This window comes from Diabrotica undecimpunctata, chromosome 11, assembly GCF_040954645.1.
Source record: "Diabrotica undecimpunctata isolate CICGRU chromosome 11, icDiaUnde3, whole genome shotgun sequence".
Classification (NCBI taxonomy): Eukaryota; Metazoa; Arthropoda; class Insecta; order Coleoptera; family Chrysomelidae; genus Diabrotica; species Diabrotica undecimpunctata.
This window is the reverse complement of record NC_092813.1, coordinates 30,441,049-30,459,420: the sequence shown is the minus strand read 5'-3', so window position 1 is coordinate 30,459,420 and position 18,372 is coordinate 30,441,049. Positions and strand designations below refer to the sequence as shown.

Sequence of the window (18,372 nt, the reverse complement as noted above, 5' to 3'; positions counted from 1 at the left end):
TAATTATCTCAAAATTATGTTAGTGTTGGATGAATCAATTCTGCATAACTATGTCTATTTTAGTACTAAATTCAGTACTGAATTTAGGCTAATGACAAGCAGACCTTAACACGTTGCGTACGGCATGAGACAATACGTGTCTCACACTCGATTTGATCCTTGGACGGCGTGGCACAAATAGTGTACCACATGGTATACTTTCACTTAGACGGCGTGTATTACAAAACGGTTCAGAAATACAAAATAGAAATAGAAAAACAGAAATACAAAAAGAGCCGTCCTAACGAGAGGCTGATATGCGCCGGATGTTTGTTTTGATTTTATGAACCTATTTTTGGTAAGGTGAATAAAAAAATGTAAATAGTAAAAATTCTGTTTTAGTGGAAAGCTATAATAAGCATATGAAACATCGGAATATTAGTAAATTATAACAAAACATGTAAAATTACGAAAAAAATATTATTTCTTGTTCATCTTATGTTCCTGAAAAAAACAAGGAATACAATAATTCTTTTTACACCCATTGCATTGCCAAACTGATCGGGAACAAGTATTCGCTGCAGTGTTCCTGTCATTTGATTATTTTAAGGCCTTATAACACACAACACAACGGTTTCGTTTATGGTATACCAAAACGTGTTCTAGTTGTTCTATACCATCTGCTTTTTCGTTCTCCATGTAGTCCACACGATGTTTACCGAATAATAACCTTGCGGCTAACAGCTCTCTGTATTCCGTTATTTTAATTGTTTTGTGTGTTACCTCCTTATATATTAGAAAGGAATTTACTAATGCACAGCCAAAAATCAGTTCAACTGCTAATTTTCGGTACCACTTATTACCTCGTCTAAGGCAATGAGAGTAAGACTTGAGTTGATCTGATAAATCAATGTAGCTCTTGCACCTGTTGTAACTAACGACAGCAGTTGGTTTCTCTATTTCACCGCGTCTGTTCTTTATTTTAGTGATGTCTGCTTGATGTTTTGTCGTAAGCATCATCACGTCACGTTTGTCTTTCCACTTTAGCATTACTATACCAGTAGAACTTTCTTCAGCAACAATTTCATTTTTTTTTAATTTAGTATTAACCACTTTGGGAGAATTGAGTTTACGATTAGCTCTTACAGTGCCAACTAGGTGTGTATTTCTTTCTTTTAACTTGGTTGAAAGACTCACTCTTATGTAATAGTTGTCGGTGTATAAAGTACGCCCACAGTCAAGTAGATTATCCATCAAATGCAACACAACTCCTGCGGAAGTACTACCATCATCAGTCTTATCATTACCAGAATACACTTTGAAATTATATGTGTACCCACCTATAGTACATAATTTGTACAAATTTAGTCCAAACTTGTGCCGTTTGTTCTTTATATATTGCCTAAATTTTAGGCGTCCTCTAAACGGCACAAGTGTCTCATCTATGCATACTTTTTCACATGGCACCATTACTGTTTGAAACTGTTCAATTAGCTTCTCGAGAAGTGGAGTAATTTTTCTTAGCCGATCATTTACTACAGATCGGTCATTATTGTCGCTAAAGTGCCACATCTTTAATAGCTCTTCAAAACAATCTCGAGACATTATACTTTTTATCGAATTTGTATACAAAATGTCGTTACTCCAGTATGCTTTTCTTCGAGGATATTTGACTAATCCCATCCACATAATAATGCCAAAAATTTTTTCCATTTAAGAAGTATTTGTGGGAACCCACTTCTTTTTGTGTTTCCTCTTATTTGACTATACTACAGTATAATTTTGTAAAATCTGCTGTACTTATAAGTTGGTTTGTTCAACTATATATTTTATTATGTCGTCAGTAAGAAAGATGAAACAATCATATGGTTCTTGATCTATATAATTCTCGTAATACGAAGATTTTATTCCGTCATTTTCTACACTGTAATCCGAATGTTTTCAGCGATGTTACATCAACTTCCCTCCACTAAGATTGCTCGCTATGACACACTTCTTCAGTAATTGTGTCCATATCAATTACTTCTTGTATAGTTACATCAATAATATTTGTTTGTTGTTCCACAGTCCTTGTTCCTTGGATTGAAATAGTTTTATGTGAACCAGATTCCAAATCGATCTACAAAAAGTTTACCTGTTTATTGTTGACAAAATAAAAATAAAGTTCAATAACTTACGGTTGCAGAAACCACATTAGAAGTACCTTCGCCAGATTTTTCATCATTTCTCTTGACACGCTTTTTGGGAACTGGCTCCTCGTAACCATCAGAAGAATACTCATTGGAAGATTCAGGTTCATATTCTTCCGACAAATAAACGTCGGCAAATTCACTTTCATTGTCCTCATCAGACATAATCTTATCCCAAATGGCTTGCAGACGGCTCTGTTCTTTTTCATAATCTCCCATATTGCAATAAATGGCACGATAACAACACTCCGTCAGCAACAACTAATAACAACTAAGACTACTTCTAACTTCAAACTAGACACAGAATAAAAACGATCTGCAAATTCAGTCACCCCACTACTGTTCCAAGAACCATGAATATGCATTTGGCGCGAAATATAGCGTGTGGTGTGGTACGCGTAACAAACCACGCCGGCTGGAATAAACAAATTAATCCTTGGCCGGCGTGAAACAAACGTCTTGCCACAAAGTATATTCTAAAAAAAACTTATGATATATCGAAAATCAAACAAGAAAAATTACTGTGGCATGTTAATTAGACAAAAATTAATCTAGATACATAAAAAAACCGCCGACTGGGGGTATATTTATTATTTATACAGCCGTACGCAATGTGTTAAACAATGCTTTTAGAACGTTCATTGAATTAAAAATAATATCAGCTTATAGTTTGTATTCGCGGCAATCTTTCGACGAAATGTAATAGAATAATTGACTGCTTATTAAAAATTTTCACAAGCTTTTCCTCACTCAAGGTCGTAATACCCTGATAAACAATTGAAAAATCGATAATAACTGATTCATAACTAATTCATAATAAATTATAAACTTTAATCATAGGCGTAACCAGTTTTTTTAGTCTGGGTTTCAATGCTGAAAATCGCGACGTAGCCCCCTATTTTTTTTTTTTAATTTCCAACAATAATATATTCATATACGAAAAACCGTTTAGAATTTTTTAAAATAATTTTTTAAATTCAAAATATATTTTGACTGTGTTTATACCAAAATATTACGCGAGTAAAAGAAAAACTGGTGGTCACATATATAATAAAATACCTACATTAAAAATTAAAATTGACGTTAAAAATGTATTATAGCAACACATTACAACTACACTATCTTGCTATATATCTATATAATATACAGCAAGTTCTTGTTCAACAAAAGGGAACCATTAGATGCTCCAAACGGTCTTGTTGTATTGTTGACCGAAGTATCGATTTTATTATGCTCAGCTTAGAAAAAGTTCTCTCATAATTACAATTTGTTGCAGGAATTATTATATATTTTACCATTTTTCTATTATTAACTGACACCTCCAATCAAGCCAGTTGAGAGCTTTCGAAGATTTTTTTATCCTGAATTTTTACTTTTTCCTCTTCTTAGAAGTCTTACTTCAGCCAAATCATGCTCGTAATGACACCTTAAATTTCTATATTAACAATCTCTCTCCAGATGACCACTCTACATAAAGAGCAACTAAAAAATTCAGGAAACTGACAATAATTTCTCCTATAAGAAAACCTGATAGAAATTGGGCGCTGATTGACAATGAAAAAGTCAATTTATTTGCAGAATATTTAGAAAATATATTTCCTTCAAATTTAGGTCAAAATATGAATGATGATGCAGTTAGCAAATACCTAGATGTACCCTGTATTTAATAAATATTTCATATTAGTGGTTATTTGTAAGCCTGGGTATTATCTTCCTTTAAGCTTTTAAAAAACATACTAACGAAACTCCATGTATATTATTCGGTAAACAAATGAAATATCAAATACTGCTTATTTTTACTTTGAAAAGAAATCGTCTCTTTTTTCAAAATAAACAAAATATTATGTAATTCCAGACTTTGTACCGCGAACAAAGAAACAATGAAACACAATTTTCTTAAATCCAGAACAAAAAGTCGCATAAAGTGATGGATGGCAGAAGTAATGGATTAGATAGTCAACTGCTACATTTATTTACAATTGAATGATATATTTTTTCTCAACACTCCTTCCAAATCGTAACTTTCTTTTCTATTTATCGTAGGTCTACAATTTTTTCAACATCCCTTAAATACTTATAAAATTTATAAATTTCAATAATAACCAAACAGTTCACATTTAAAAAAATACAGGATCCTAAAATCATCACACTTTATGATATATAATTAAATTCAAAAACAAAAAAAAAATTACAGCAGTAGGAATCGATCCAACTCTTGACTGTTGAAATGTTGAGCTTCGTGAGGGCGTTGGTGCTTATCTTATAAACCGTCGACACTATTTTCATTTCGTTTAATACTTATATCAGGTCATTTTTCTTTTCGTCGTGGGTACTGATATCACGGGATAAGATTTATTATATAATAACTAGTTAGGAAAACATGTGCAATAATATAAACACCAGCTGGTTTCGATGTGATCCACACTTTTTGATTTTTTTTTGTTTTGATATAATTAAAAAAAAATAAAAGCAGCTAGTACCTAAAGCTAACAAAACAAATGAACGTCGTAACAACCATATATATGGTGGTCCACCAAAAACTATCCACCCAGGTTTTCTTTTTATTCATAAAAAAAAAATAATAATGATAAAAAAACGCTCGGAATCTTAAATAAAAAGTGGTATCGTGTGACATTTTAAAAGTTATTTATTTTTTAACGATACTTTTTAACGATAAATACACGTTATAGAATAAAGTAAATATAAATATTTACTATTTAATATAAAAAAAATATATCACGTAAAATAAAGATGATTAAGAGCAATCGAAATAGAATTGTTTATAGTCACTAAGTTTAAATCGCAGCCAAAAAGAAAATATCGCCAATGTTGAAGTGCCCCAGGCCAACAGGAGAACCAGTGAAAACCGAGACGATTCGACTACTCGAAAAAACAGTCAACTTTAGCCATATTTTTTGACTATAAATAACGGTTTCTTAAAAATAAAAATTATATCATCATAAAATATAGGCCTATGGCTATTGAATGGCACCAATTTTAATTTTTATTTGTTATAAACACATCAGATTTGATTTTTTAAAGAAATTAAGCTTAATTAATTAAGGTTTGAATTTTCTAAAATCCATTGCAAACTTGGTGTGGAGCGGATGCCCAAACAACAGTACTTTTTTATAGAGCGTATATAAGATCAATAATTGATTATGGTTGTACACTTTATGGAACAGTTAATAAAACTTACGTACGTAAACTGGATATTATACAAAACACAGCACTAAGAATGTGTATGGGAGCAATGAAATCCACACCTCTCGAACGCCTAAGAGCGGAATCCAATGAACCTCCCTTAGGACTCAGAAAATCATTTATAGCAGAAAAAATGATGGTTAAATTACAAACGACAGGATCACATATCATCATCAATAAAATATGATTTAACTAATCCTTTCTGGAGAATCAAAAACTCTCCTCCTATTTACGAAGGACTAAGAAGTGTGACTCCGCTCTAAACAACACAAATATAATTCGATTACATTAGCTAATTTGTTCTACGTGGTGTAAATATTCCTGATTACTCTGAATTAGCATCATATAATAATACAGTTATACGCCAAATTTTGGCAGAACATCAAAAATGTCACTCAATTTATACCGATGGGTCAAAAAATACTGATGGCACAGGTTGCGCGTTTACAACTGAAGCTAGAGCAATACAAAAAATGCCATTATTTTTATAGACTCGCTTTCAGTTTTAAAAAATTTGAATTCCAATACATCCAATCACATTATATTTAAAATTAAAAATATACCTAAAACTTTACAAGATCTTAATAATATTTAATAAAATTAATAATTTTTTTAAATTCTACTGGGTCAAAACACACTCAGGTATAACAAAAAATGAAGTCGCAGATAATATTGCCAAAGAAAACATACAAATGTAAGAAGATATAAATTGTAAGTCAATAGAAGAACCTATAAATTTATCAAGACAAAAAATGTTGAAGAAGTAAAGATACTTTTGGCAAGAGTACTATTTTACAAATCCAAGTAGATATACAAAAACAGAAAAAAAATTGAGAAGAAATCCTTGGTACAACAAATATGATTACAAAGATCTAACCCTACAGAAAATAGTCTGGCGGTGTTAAATCGCACGATCTTGGAGACCACTTCACGGGTCCGAAACGTAAAACTATGCGGTTACCAAACGTTTCTTTCATAAATCAATTGTGACACGAGCTGTGTGACATATCGCCTCGCCTTGTTAAAACCCCAGCTCCTGCACATCATGGTTTTTCAAATAAGGAATAAAAAAGTCAGTAATCATGGCTCTACAGCCGTTACCATTGACTGTAACATTCTGGCTAGAATCATTTTTGAAGAAATAGAGACCAATGATTCCACCAGCCCATAAAGCAAACCAAACAGTCAGTTTTATGGATGTAATTGTGCCTCAACATACACTTGAGGATTATCTTCACTCCAAATACGGCATTTTTATTTGCTGACACAGCCATTCAACCAAAAGTGAGCTTCATCGCTAAACAATCCCGTTGGGCCCATTCACAGAATCTACGCGTTGCTAGTTGATCGTGTAGTTTTAATTTTTGCACGAGTTGGATTTTGTAAGCAAACCAAGATCTTTTAAGCGAAAATTCAACTATAAGTCATTTTTATTTTACTCCTCATGTTTCTCCTAAATGTTTATACCCACACCATCCGAGGTCTACCTTGTGTTGTCAACACAAAAATGCCCTGATGTCCTGGGCTAGAAGAGTGTAATCCCTGTAAAATCTTTTTATTAAAATAATATAATTAATGATTTTGGCTGCATGGGATTCCTCCCTAATGCCACTTAAGAAAAACAAAAAAAAGTGATTTGAATATGCAATAAATATATTTTTATAAAATTAGCTCAATGCAAGAAAAACAAGTGAATTTCTTTCTGTTTTATATCAAACTAAAAATAAATTAGAAAAATATAATTTTAATTACATTCAGGAGTATAGAAGTAAAATGAATTAATAAATTTAACTTTATGTTTACCATTACTAGAAATGTCGGTCCTATATAGCTTTTGTATGTGTGCATGTTTACAGCAAAAAAAACATAAAAAAGGAAATATTGAAAGGATATTTCACATAAAACACGCAGAAGTGAGATGTGCGAGTGATTTATCACGATAAAGAAGAAGCTGGGAACGTGTGAATGGGAGTGTGCTTGGAGTGGGAATATATCATTGAAACTAGTGCTCGAAAATAGTGAAAGAATGCAACAAAAATGCAACGAAGAAACTAGTGCTCGTGAAAGAATGCAACATCTGTTACATGAATTTACGATCAAATTCTTTGTATTGTGGTGTACAAACAACGAATTCGATTTGTTAGGATTTTATTTCTGCTTTGGTATTCTTTTCTAATCAATATTTTCGGCAACGCTGCTTTCAATCGATACGTAAAACTATTCTCTTTGCCATATTTGAAAGGCCCAAATGGATACGCCATACATTTATTGCAAATCATCATCATCATCATGTGCAGCTTTATCAAATGTTTCCAATTACGGTGCAGCCTCCCTTATTTCAATGTTATTATATGTTCTTATTATTATTCGACGATGTCTTAGTTATTCGTTGTTCTTGTAATTTGCGCTCATTTGCTCCCATATTTTTTTATCTTGTGCTATTTTCGAGACCACGTTGGTCCTGTTAATTTTCTTATATCATAATCCCATCTAAGATTTGGGCGCCTCTTTGGTCTCTTAGCGTTCCTGGGGTACCACATAGTTGTTCTAGTGGTCCATCTGTTGTCTGTTCTTCTTGCTATATGTCCTGCCCATTGCCATTTCAGGGATTTTATTCTTTGGATTACATCAGTCACCTGGGTTTGCCTCCGTATCCATTCAACTCTTTTACGATCCCTCTTTGTTATCCCTAGCATACATCTTTCCATTGCTCTTTGATCAAATACTCTCTTCTTGAGGTATAGTGGCATTTTGGACTAGAAGACTATGGAATTTCTTCCGAATGCTGACCACGCTTGTTTTATTCGTCTGTTGATTTCCGGAAGTAGTGATCCTGATTTATGTATGAGCTGTCCCAGGTATATGTATTCGTCTACTACTTCTAGCGAGGTTTCATTAATTTTTATTTCCACGTTGGCTATCAGATCATTGCACATTATTTTAGTCTTTGCTAGGTTCATTTTTAGGCCTCCCTCATTGCTGGCTGTATTAAGGTCATTAATTTGTAGTTGTAATTCTTCAGGACTTCTAGCAATTAGAATGATGCCATCAGCGTATCTAAGATGGTTTAGGTATTCTCCATCTATACATAGACCTTGGTTGTTCCAGTCTAATTTCCGGAAGATATTTTCTAAGGTTGCAGTAAATATATATCTATATATATATATATATATATATATATATATATATATATATATATATATATATATATATATATATGAAAGTAAAAGATTGCATTTCATTTCAATCGGAACTCCACCATTGCTCTACACGTGTTTCGAGTTATTCAACTCATCATCAGGAGCACTTGTGGGTGGAAGTTCAACTGAAATGAAATGCAGTCTAGTATTTGGTTATTATAACCAAAATAACAGCCAGGTACGCTAGCAGCGACATCTATACGAAGTAACAAGAAGTAACAAGAAGAAATATATATATATATATATATATATATATATATATATATATATATATATATATATATATATATATATAACGTGATTATTTCGATTAAAATTAAAATTTCGAAATTAAAAATTAAAAATATTTTATGATGGGTTTTTATCAAGAGATCAGCCAAATATATGAAACAAACATTTCAACTTTAATGAAACAATGGGCGAAGTTAAACATAAGGATAGCAAAATTGAATAATAGGAGAATTTTTTTATTACGTTGTAGAACATCTAATGTTACACCTGAGCACGTTCGTAACAGTGTTTTTAATCTAAGAAGCTTATTATACGCAGGTAATGACAATTTTTTAAATAATAAGGTAGATAAATTCATTAATGAGATCCATAAGAAAACATTGAATTTAGAAATAAAAATAACTTTTATTAATGTCTCAAATGCGAAAAGTGATATTAATAAAATTAAGTGTGAGTTACAACAAGTTGTTCCTAACAACATATTAACTGAATATGAACAAAGGTTAAAAAATAGTTTTTCCAATGTTTTCAACCAAGTTAAGCTTACTAACATAAAAAAGTTTGAACATCTAACTAATAACTTATTTTCTAACCACTTATTTTTAAACAATGACAAATGGTTTAAAAACTTGTCGAGCGTTGACTTTCCAAAAGAAGTGTCTGATTTTCTTTCTCTTAGTCCGAAATTTAGTGTTGAGTGTACACCCCTAGATTTTAAGTTAGATATTTTTTTAGCAGATGTAGAAAATATCATCGATGAGGTGACAGTTGAATCCAAGGATCTACTTAGGGCACAAGTAACAAATGTAGTAACTAATTATCTACACAATTCAACATCTAAACCCCCCACAACATTAAACAAAACGTTTAAATATGTTCAAAAATATTTGAAGTTGCATTCAGACATATATATTTTTCAATCTGACAAAGGTGGATGTACGGTAGCTATAAACAAACAGGATTATATCGACAAAACATTAACGTTGTTAAACGACAGATCGACATATATTCGTTTGGACAAAGACCCTACTACAGTGATACAGAAAAAATATAATGACTTAATAAAAAAATTAAAAAACCAACATCAACTTACTGAACAATTTGCAAAAAAGTTAACAATCTATGACTCATGTTCTCCTAAACTTTATTGTTTGCCTAAAATCCATAAATTGGACGTTCCTCTCGGGCCTATTGTAAGTTCTTTAAAGTCCACTACGTACAACATTTCTAAATTTCTTGCTGATATATTAAATGATGCCTTTGAATATCGCAATAATTATAATTCTAAGGACACATTTACCTTTGTCGATGCTGTTAGGGGAATGCGGTTACCAAAAGATTATGTTTTGATTTTTTTGGATGTGGTTTCTTTATTTACAAACATTCAATTAAATATGGTCACGGACATTATAGAATCAAATTGGAACCTTATAAAAGACTACCCTACATTATCTAAAGGTAATTTTTTACTAATTCTCAGGTTCATTTTTAATAACACTTATTTCAGTTTCAATGAAAAATTTTACTCCCAAATTTTTGGAACACCTATGGGTTCCCCGATTAGTCCCATCCTTGCTACTATTGTAACTGATCATCTCTTAGACAATGTGATCACACAATTAATTACCTTTCGAATTACCATTTATATATAAATATGTCGATGACATCATATGTGCAGTTCCATCTTATCACATCAATACCACATTAAACATTTTTAATTCATTTAATGAACATCTTCAGTTCACAATTGAAACCGAGACAGATCTTAGTATACCATTTTTAGACACAAAGGTAATAAGAACAAATGACAATATTCTGCCATTGGATTGGTACCAAAAGCCAACAGCATCGGGAAGGTATATGAATTACTTTTCAAACCACACCACCAATACAGTATTGGGTATGAAAAACAGGATAATGTCCATTGTTGATGATAATTTGTTACAAAAAAAACTGGACATATTATACAAAATTTTTCTAAACAACGGCTATCCTAAACATATTTTAAAAAAACTCATTTACAGCAGTAATTTCTATGATGGTCCTGTCCTTGACTCTAACAATGAGTCAATCAAATACAAAAAACTCCCCTTTATTAACCGTCTAACTCAGTCTGTCGTATCCATATTTAAAGATGTTTCCAATATTAATATAGCTAAATACAATACCATAAATAGCAAACAACTTTTTTCTAAAATTAAAGACCCAGTACCAACCTTATATAGGAGTAATGTGGTATATGAAATACCGTGTCTAGGATGTAAAAAAAGCTACATTGGCGATACATCGCAGTGGCTAAAACAACGTATCACACAGCATAAAAGTGATTGCCGCTTAGGAAAAAATTCTTGCGCAGTTGTCGAGCACTACAAAAACACCGCTCATCTGTTAGACTACAGCAATGCTCGTATTTTGGCACAGACTGAAAATTACAAAAATAGGTTATTTTTGGAGATGTACCACATTAACAAAAATAAACAAACTTTAAATTATAAAACAGACACGGGGCAATTAAGCAACATATATTGCAATATATTAAACAAAATTTAAAACTACACTCACCTTAATGATTAATCATACTAACTAGCCTTAATGATGAATTAAAGAAATACTATTCCTCTAATGTTTTCTTACATTGTTATTTTTTGCATTTTGAAATAATTTTTACTTGTTCCATCTTATTTATTGTTAACGAACGTGCTCAAAGATATTTTAAATTTTAACATGCATTTTATTAAATGTACAGTTTCATCAACAATAATGTTATTTTATGATTCAATTTTATTTATGTGTATAATAGTATTGTAAATCTAAGTGTACGTCAGTGTTTTTGAAATGTTTGTTTTTTACAGTTACTCCCGATGAAGCTATTAAATAAATGGCGAAATATTGAGCTTTAGAAAAAACAAAGATTTTTATTTAATATAGACAACATACCCGATATTTCCAACATATATATATATATAATATAAGATAACTACCATAAGGAAGTTCCGTTCGAGGGATCAGATGGAGAGGAGCAGCTTATTTTTGTTTGTATATCTTGCAGATGCGTTGATATAGCCAGTTTTTCCTTGATTCTAGTCATAAAATGGGCTGGTATTCGTGGAGTGGATGTCACGAGCTGGACTTTGTTTTTTTTGCTCTCTAGCTACTTATCTTCGGATATTAGGTGGATTGATAGCTACGATATTGTAGAGCTTATGTATGGATGTGAGTCTTAATATTCCCTGAATTTGGCTGACTAATTTATAACTAAATATTTTATAAGTTATTTAAATAACTATTTATAAGCGGCATTTAGATTAACAAATACCACTCCTCATACCTGATATTTTTCGTACTTCTCTTCGCTGTGTTGGGCAAGATTTAGTATTTGTGACATATATGATCTAACCTGTCATATATAGCCACTTTTGTCTTTTAATTTAAGTTTTTCTTCTATTATCGGTTTATATTAAGCATTATGTACAGAAGTATTCTGTATAGCTGACAAAATAAATAGATATATTGGCCGATAGCTTTTGTGGTCGTTGGAGTTTTTGCCAGGTTTAAGCAAGGCAACAACTTTGTCTTTGCTTTGCTTGTCTAAAGACTTTGAATATTAGCCACTGTTGTATTTTTAGTTCAAATTTTATAGTTAGTTTTGTGCTCAGATCCTCAGCCAGGAGCGGTAATATTGTTCATTATATACGTGGATAGCGGATCCAAGCTCAACATCGTTGAAAGGTTCTCTCAGCTGACTGGTTTTGTTTCCTCTCATTATAAGTTTTTCTTTGCTTCTTTGCCTACATTTAATATGTAATTTTTAGCGATTAGCAATACCAAATAACATAGGATTGGCCATCTACGTGCTTCCTGCATTTTGTTAAGCGCATATGTAAAGTGGAGTGTCTTTATCTCTAGATATACTCTTAATATTTTTACACATAATTAGAACAGTTGGTCCTAAAAAGGACCGATTTGACAAAAAACATATTGAACGGGTGATTTAAGAATTAACGATTACTTAATTATTCATTACCCAGGGTACGCCCGATTGCGGTGGTCTTATTAGTACTTCAATTTTCGTGAACGCTTCTACTTTAAACTTCATAAAAAATGACTAATCTTTCACTTTTCTGTTACTGTTATTTTAAGACGATATTTCGAGTCAGATTTATATAGTAATAACTATAGTCAATATATAGTCTCTATAAGTAAATGAGTTTGTGGTATCGGTTACAACTCATATATATTGATAATGAGGAAATAAACAGGTTAAAATAGGTGTAGAAAATTTTACCTACATATATCGGCACCATTGTTCAGGAGATGGGTTTATCCCAGAGATCAAAGGTTACATACTTTTACAGGCGTATTCTAGGTTCTATTTATATATTTTTATTACTAAAAAAGTGTATTTATAATAAAGGCCTTAAGCTATCTGTAGATTCCATGAATATTAGAATCTATGGAAATTAGCAAATTAAAAAATACAGACATAATTCTGAATGACCAACTTGAGACAAACAGTTATCCCCTCCTCAACTTATTTAGTTACAAAATATGACGTGTAAACGCATACCTGTTTAATGGTTAGATAAAATGAATTTCCATCAAGTAACGGTCGAATCTATCACTTACTAAAAGAGTACGAAAAGACCTGCTTATGCTTTAGAGTATGTGTACTTTAGTACAAAGTACCCTTTGCTTTTGCCAATTGCTTTGTCACTTTCTCAGCGATGGGTCTCCCTTTTGCTCATCAATAATGTTCCCGCTCGATATAGTTATTCTAAGATATTCAGATTTCACTATATGCTCTACATTTGGCTTTATCTCCTATTAGTTTACAACTACGACGAAATCTTTATAATATATCTGATGCATTGATATTATAATGGAGTAGAATACTTGGTAGATAATATTTATTTGTTTTGAGTATACTTTACGACCTAGTACATAAAAAAATAAATACTTGTGTGCTCAGTGCTTTCTAAGTCTGTAAAACATAAACATGCTTTCATATTAGATTATACATTTATTAAGAATGTCCACTCTCTGAATTGAAGTTTTTATCTTAAAATATGACTGTGTCCCACAATCTTTCACAAAAGTTATTCTTTTCTAAAATTTTCTGAATAAGGTTTAATAGGTTTTTATATTTTGTTTTAAGTTTTAATCTTTAAATCAGAGTTCATTTTTTGAAAAACTATAAACATGTGACAACAAATTGCTATATGAACGGCGTTATGCATCACTAGACCCAGCCCCAATTTCTCAAATTGTGGATTATGGCGCTCTCTGGTGGAAAAGAGGAACAACAGGATAACATCAGATGTAGACCAAACAAAAGAAATTAGGACACGCATTGAAATAGCACGTGCATTATTTTTTAAACTTTAAAAGTTTCTTTGTTTTCGGGATATAAAGTTAGAGCCTGAGAATGCTTCGATGTTACGTGTTCTCTACTTTTCTTTATGGCTTGGAAGCGTGAACACTAAAACAAGTCCATCTGAATACGTTGGCCGCCTTTGAATTTTGGTGTTACAGAAGAATCCTACGAATATCATGGATTCAAAGAATGTCAAACGTGGAAGTAACTAGAATGATAGGAAATGGGGCGGAAATATTATTAACTATCAAAAGACGAAAACTTGAGTACTTAGGACATGTGATGAGAGGACAAAAATACGCATTATTACAACTTATTATGCAAGGCAAAATCCGAGGAAAGCGAAATGTGGGAAGACGAAGAATATTCTGGCTTAAAAACTTAAGGGAATGGTTTGAATGCAGTAGTGCAGAACTTTATAGAGCGGCAGTCAACAGAGTCCGTATAGCCATGATGATTTCCAACCTTCGATAGAAGATGGAACTTAAAGAAGAAGATAGAAAAAGGCATAAACTATCTACGTAATAAATCCCATTAACCTGTTAGTAACGGATAACCAGATATATTTAAAAAGATTAGGTACCTTTCTTTTTATTTTGGATTTTGAATTTTGCATAACTAGAGCAAACGACTAATTTTTGTGTATTAGTTTTGAACCAAGCGCCTCTTGCGAGCGTTTTAATGATTGTAAATCGAATATTTGGCAACATATGTACATAAACGTGGTTAACAATGGTGACGTTGGCAACTTGTTGAGGCATTTAGGTTAAGAAGTAGTGGCAGTTATTGCTTAAATTTTTCTATAATAGTCACATTACAGAAGAGCTAACACAGAAAGAGAATACTTAACAAAAGACATAACATTAAGTAAAATGTATGAATTGTATATTGAAGAAGCAGACAATGACCTTGTTAAATTTTCGTTTTACAAAAAAATGTTTTTAACACGATTTAATCTTCAAAGAAAAAAGTTGAAAAAAGATACTTGTAGTAGATGTGATTGTTTCGAATTAGAAATTAAAAATTGCGCAGATAACGAACAATTAAGCGTTAAAAAAAAGAAAAAATGTGCACTTAGAAGAAAGAAAGCTAGACATGAAGATAAGCAACGATCAACCAGAAGTGGAAACCTTTTGTTTTGATTTAAAGATAAACTCTTCCCCTTTCGAGAATTCTAATAAATATTGTATATTATAAGCGTCAATTATGTATTTACAACCTTGGTATCCATAGCGCCAAGGATAAAAAAGTCATTGTTATATTTGGATAGAAGGTGAAGCTGGTCGGGGAGCCCAGGACGTAGGCATTTGTCTTAAGAAACACATTGAAGAAAATGTTACTTCTGCAAAACATGTAATTTTGTGGTCAGACTCTTGTGGCGGCCAAAACCGCAGCATTAAAATAGTTTTGATTCTGAAAATGATTTTGGAAACTCATCCTACCATTGAAAAAATTACATTACGCAATTTCTTTCCTAGTCATAGATTTTACCCAATGGTAGTGATTTTGGAGATTTTGAAAATGCCCTAAAATTTCAACAACGTTTATATACCGTTGATGATTACCTAAACGTGATGAAAAAATTCCGTAAAAAGAACCCACTAGTAGTTCACAGAATGAAAAAAGAAGAATTCGTCAAGCTAAGAAGAAATACAAGCGAATCAACAGAAGAGACCAATTTAATAGATCTTGATAAAATATTAAAGTTAACAACTACAATTTCGTAAATATGGAACACTTTAAATATCTTAGATAAATAATCACGGTTAATAATAATGCCACTAAAGAAATACAGATCATAATTTAAACTTTTTACCTATTTTAATACATAGATGCTAATCATGGACAATGACTAAAACGGATAAGGAAGAACTACGAATATTTGAAAGGAAAATAATAGGAAAATTGTTTTAACCTCATTATCATATCGCTACAAATCCGTATAGAAGAAGAACACATACTTAATAAAGAAAGCTCATATAACGATACTGTTTAGGTAAATAAATTGCTTAAGGTAGATCGTACACATGCATAGACGCCAAGATGTCAAACTTGTAAAACTGGTATGGAAGGAAGTTAGCACAGAAGAATACCACTTGGGCGTCTCAGTATGCAATGAAGAGAAAACATCCAATCATATCTCAAAAAATTAACATTGTGAAGGTTCTTCTCTGAACCCCATAACAAATGGCTAATCTTTTACTTTTCATTAAAAATTTAAATTTTAATAAGTCACGTAAATAACGTTTTAAAAGTGCCTTTCCTGAGATAACGTTTTTTAAGCCTGGTTTGTTTGATTACATGTAATTAATTTGATAGTCCCCAACAGATGAGTAATGACTATAGGTAGGATAGCAGGTAGTTGAACAGGCATGTGTTGATAAATATGATGGGTCGGTAGAAAGTCCCATTATTCCTAAATCTGACCTCATTTTACCTTCCCCCTTCATTTGTGGAAGTCCTAAAGGCATTTTTTCTCTTGGGGCATCCTCCCAATTTAACTTGGCAATGGAGTTATTATAGAGCCTTTGGATATAGCCAGCGCAACTTTAGCATTGAGATTTAGCTTCTTACACGACGTTGTTGCCTTTATATATGTGTTTGGCCTTGGCATTAGTTCCGTTCGGTATTGGTTAGCACGCGGACCTTTGTAAGTCGAAAAATACTTCTGATGGCTTTTCTAGCAATCCTGATCTAATTAATACCTGAGTTTTACGTACATTATTTTGTTAGCGTTCTGGCCACATATCCACACATTAGCACTGGTTTAATCACTGTTTTATATATCCTGATTTAAGAAAGTCGTATTAGACCTCTGAATTTAAAAGTATTATAAGAGTTATATATACATCAGTTAGCTACCTGAATATTCCCTTTTATTTCTTATGTTACAACGTTATCTACGATATCTAAAATGTTGCAATCCTTTAAAATTATATGGGTCTATTGTTACGTTATGCCCTACTCTACGTCATCTCTTTTGTATGTTAAAGAACATTTATATGCTATATAACTGACTATTAGACCGTTTTTTTATGCTAATATCATTATTTTATAGTATTCTAATAATTTATGGATTAAATCCGGATAGCAAATTGATATTCTTCACTTTCTCGGAAAAATAATATTCTAACACACAAAATCCTATTAAATTGCCAAAACCTTCCTTGCATATTATATTCACTCATGAGGGGCAGCAGCAATATCAGTACCATAATAAGGCGTATAGTACTGGACTGGCTAATCGTTGGATAATGGGAAGCATGAGTTTTAATGTTTTCGGGACTGCCATCTGTTAGCGGAGAGCAGAGATATTAGTACCAAGTTAATGCATATAGTAATTGTTGCTTGAACTTTATTATTATTAAACAACACTATATTTTCTAGTAAAATCATCATGACTTTACAGTAAGACACATTTTCCAACGTTGGTTATGGAAACATCATGTACATACCACCAGGTTCCCTATGTCGATATCCAGCAAAATCGTTGTAATAAGAAGACGGCAAACAAAAATCCAGAGATAAAAATATGCATCAAGAAAGTCTGTTTTATTCAACAGTCGAATAAACTACAAATTCTTGATTCAAATAATCAAAAAATCAATAAACAGCTTAGTAAAATAGAAATAACGCCTATTTAAGATGTAATCCATTAACGGGCCAAGGTACAAAGCACTCCTGGCATATGCTAATGATATGGATCTCATAAGAAACTTTCTCCGGTTTAACAAAGTGCACGAAAAATTTTTCACTTAAAATCAACGAAATAAAAACCGAATACAAGCGAATCAACAGAAGAGACCAATTTAATAAATTTAGAAAAAACATTAAAGTCAAAACTACAATTTCGAAAGTATGAAACACTTTTAATTTGCTGTGGCAAAAATCAGCATACTTGGGTTACATTGATATTTATGTAGCAATCAGCTGTAAAAGTCATTGCCTTTTTCGTGTCGTATCATATTTTAGCATATCATATTTTGAGTGAAATTGATCCTAAATGCGTCTAATAATATTAAGTTTGTAAAACAGCTGTCCGTTTATGCTCATTCGTTCACCTTTTGTAAAACAGTCTGTGTAAATATAAGGGATTTATATAATCTTTTCATTTCGTAATCGTTTCGTTTTATAATTCTAGTTCTCTTGCTTTTATTTTCTATGGTAATACATATACATACCCAATTCAAAAGGG

The 18,372-nt window shown here is 31.8% G+C and overlaps 2 protein-coding genes across 2 annotated transcripts in view; one reads left to right on the top strand and one right to left on the bottom strand.

Annotated features, from left to right (window-relative positions):
• LOC140452876 (uncharacterized) overlaps positions 1-18,372 on the top strand; it is a 437,586-nt gene that overhangs the window by 147,940 nt on the left and 271,274 nt on the right. The window lies entirely within an intron of this gene.
• On the bottom strand, positions 1,330-2,438 carry LOC140452930 (uncharacterized). Its single transcript, XM_072547252.1, has 2 exons — positions 2,157-2,438; positions 1,330-2,098 (listed from the first exon to the last, which is right to left on the bottom strand). The coding sequence occupies exons 1-2, from the start codon at positions 2,385-2,387 to the stop codon at positions 1,949-1,951; spliced, it is 381 nt and encodes a 126-aa protein (XP_072403353.1). The 5' UTR covers positions 2,388-2,438; the 3' UTR covers positions 1,330-1,948.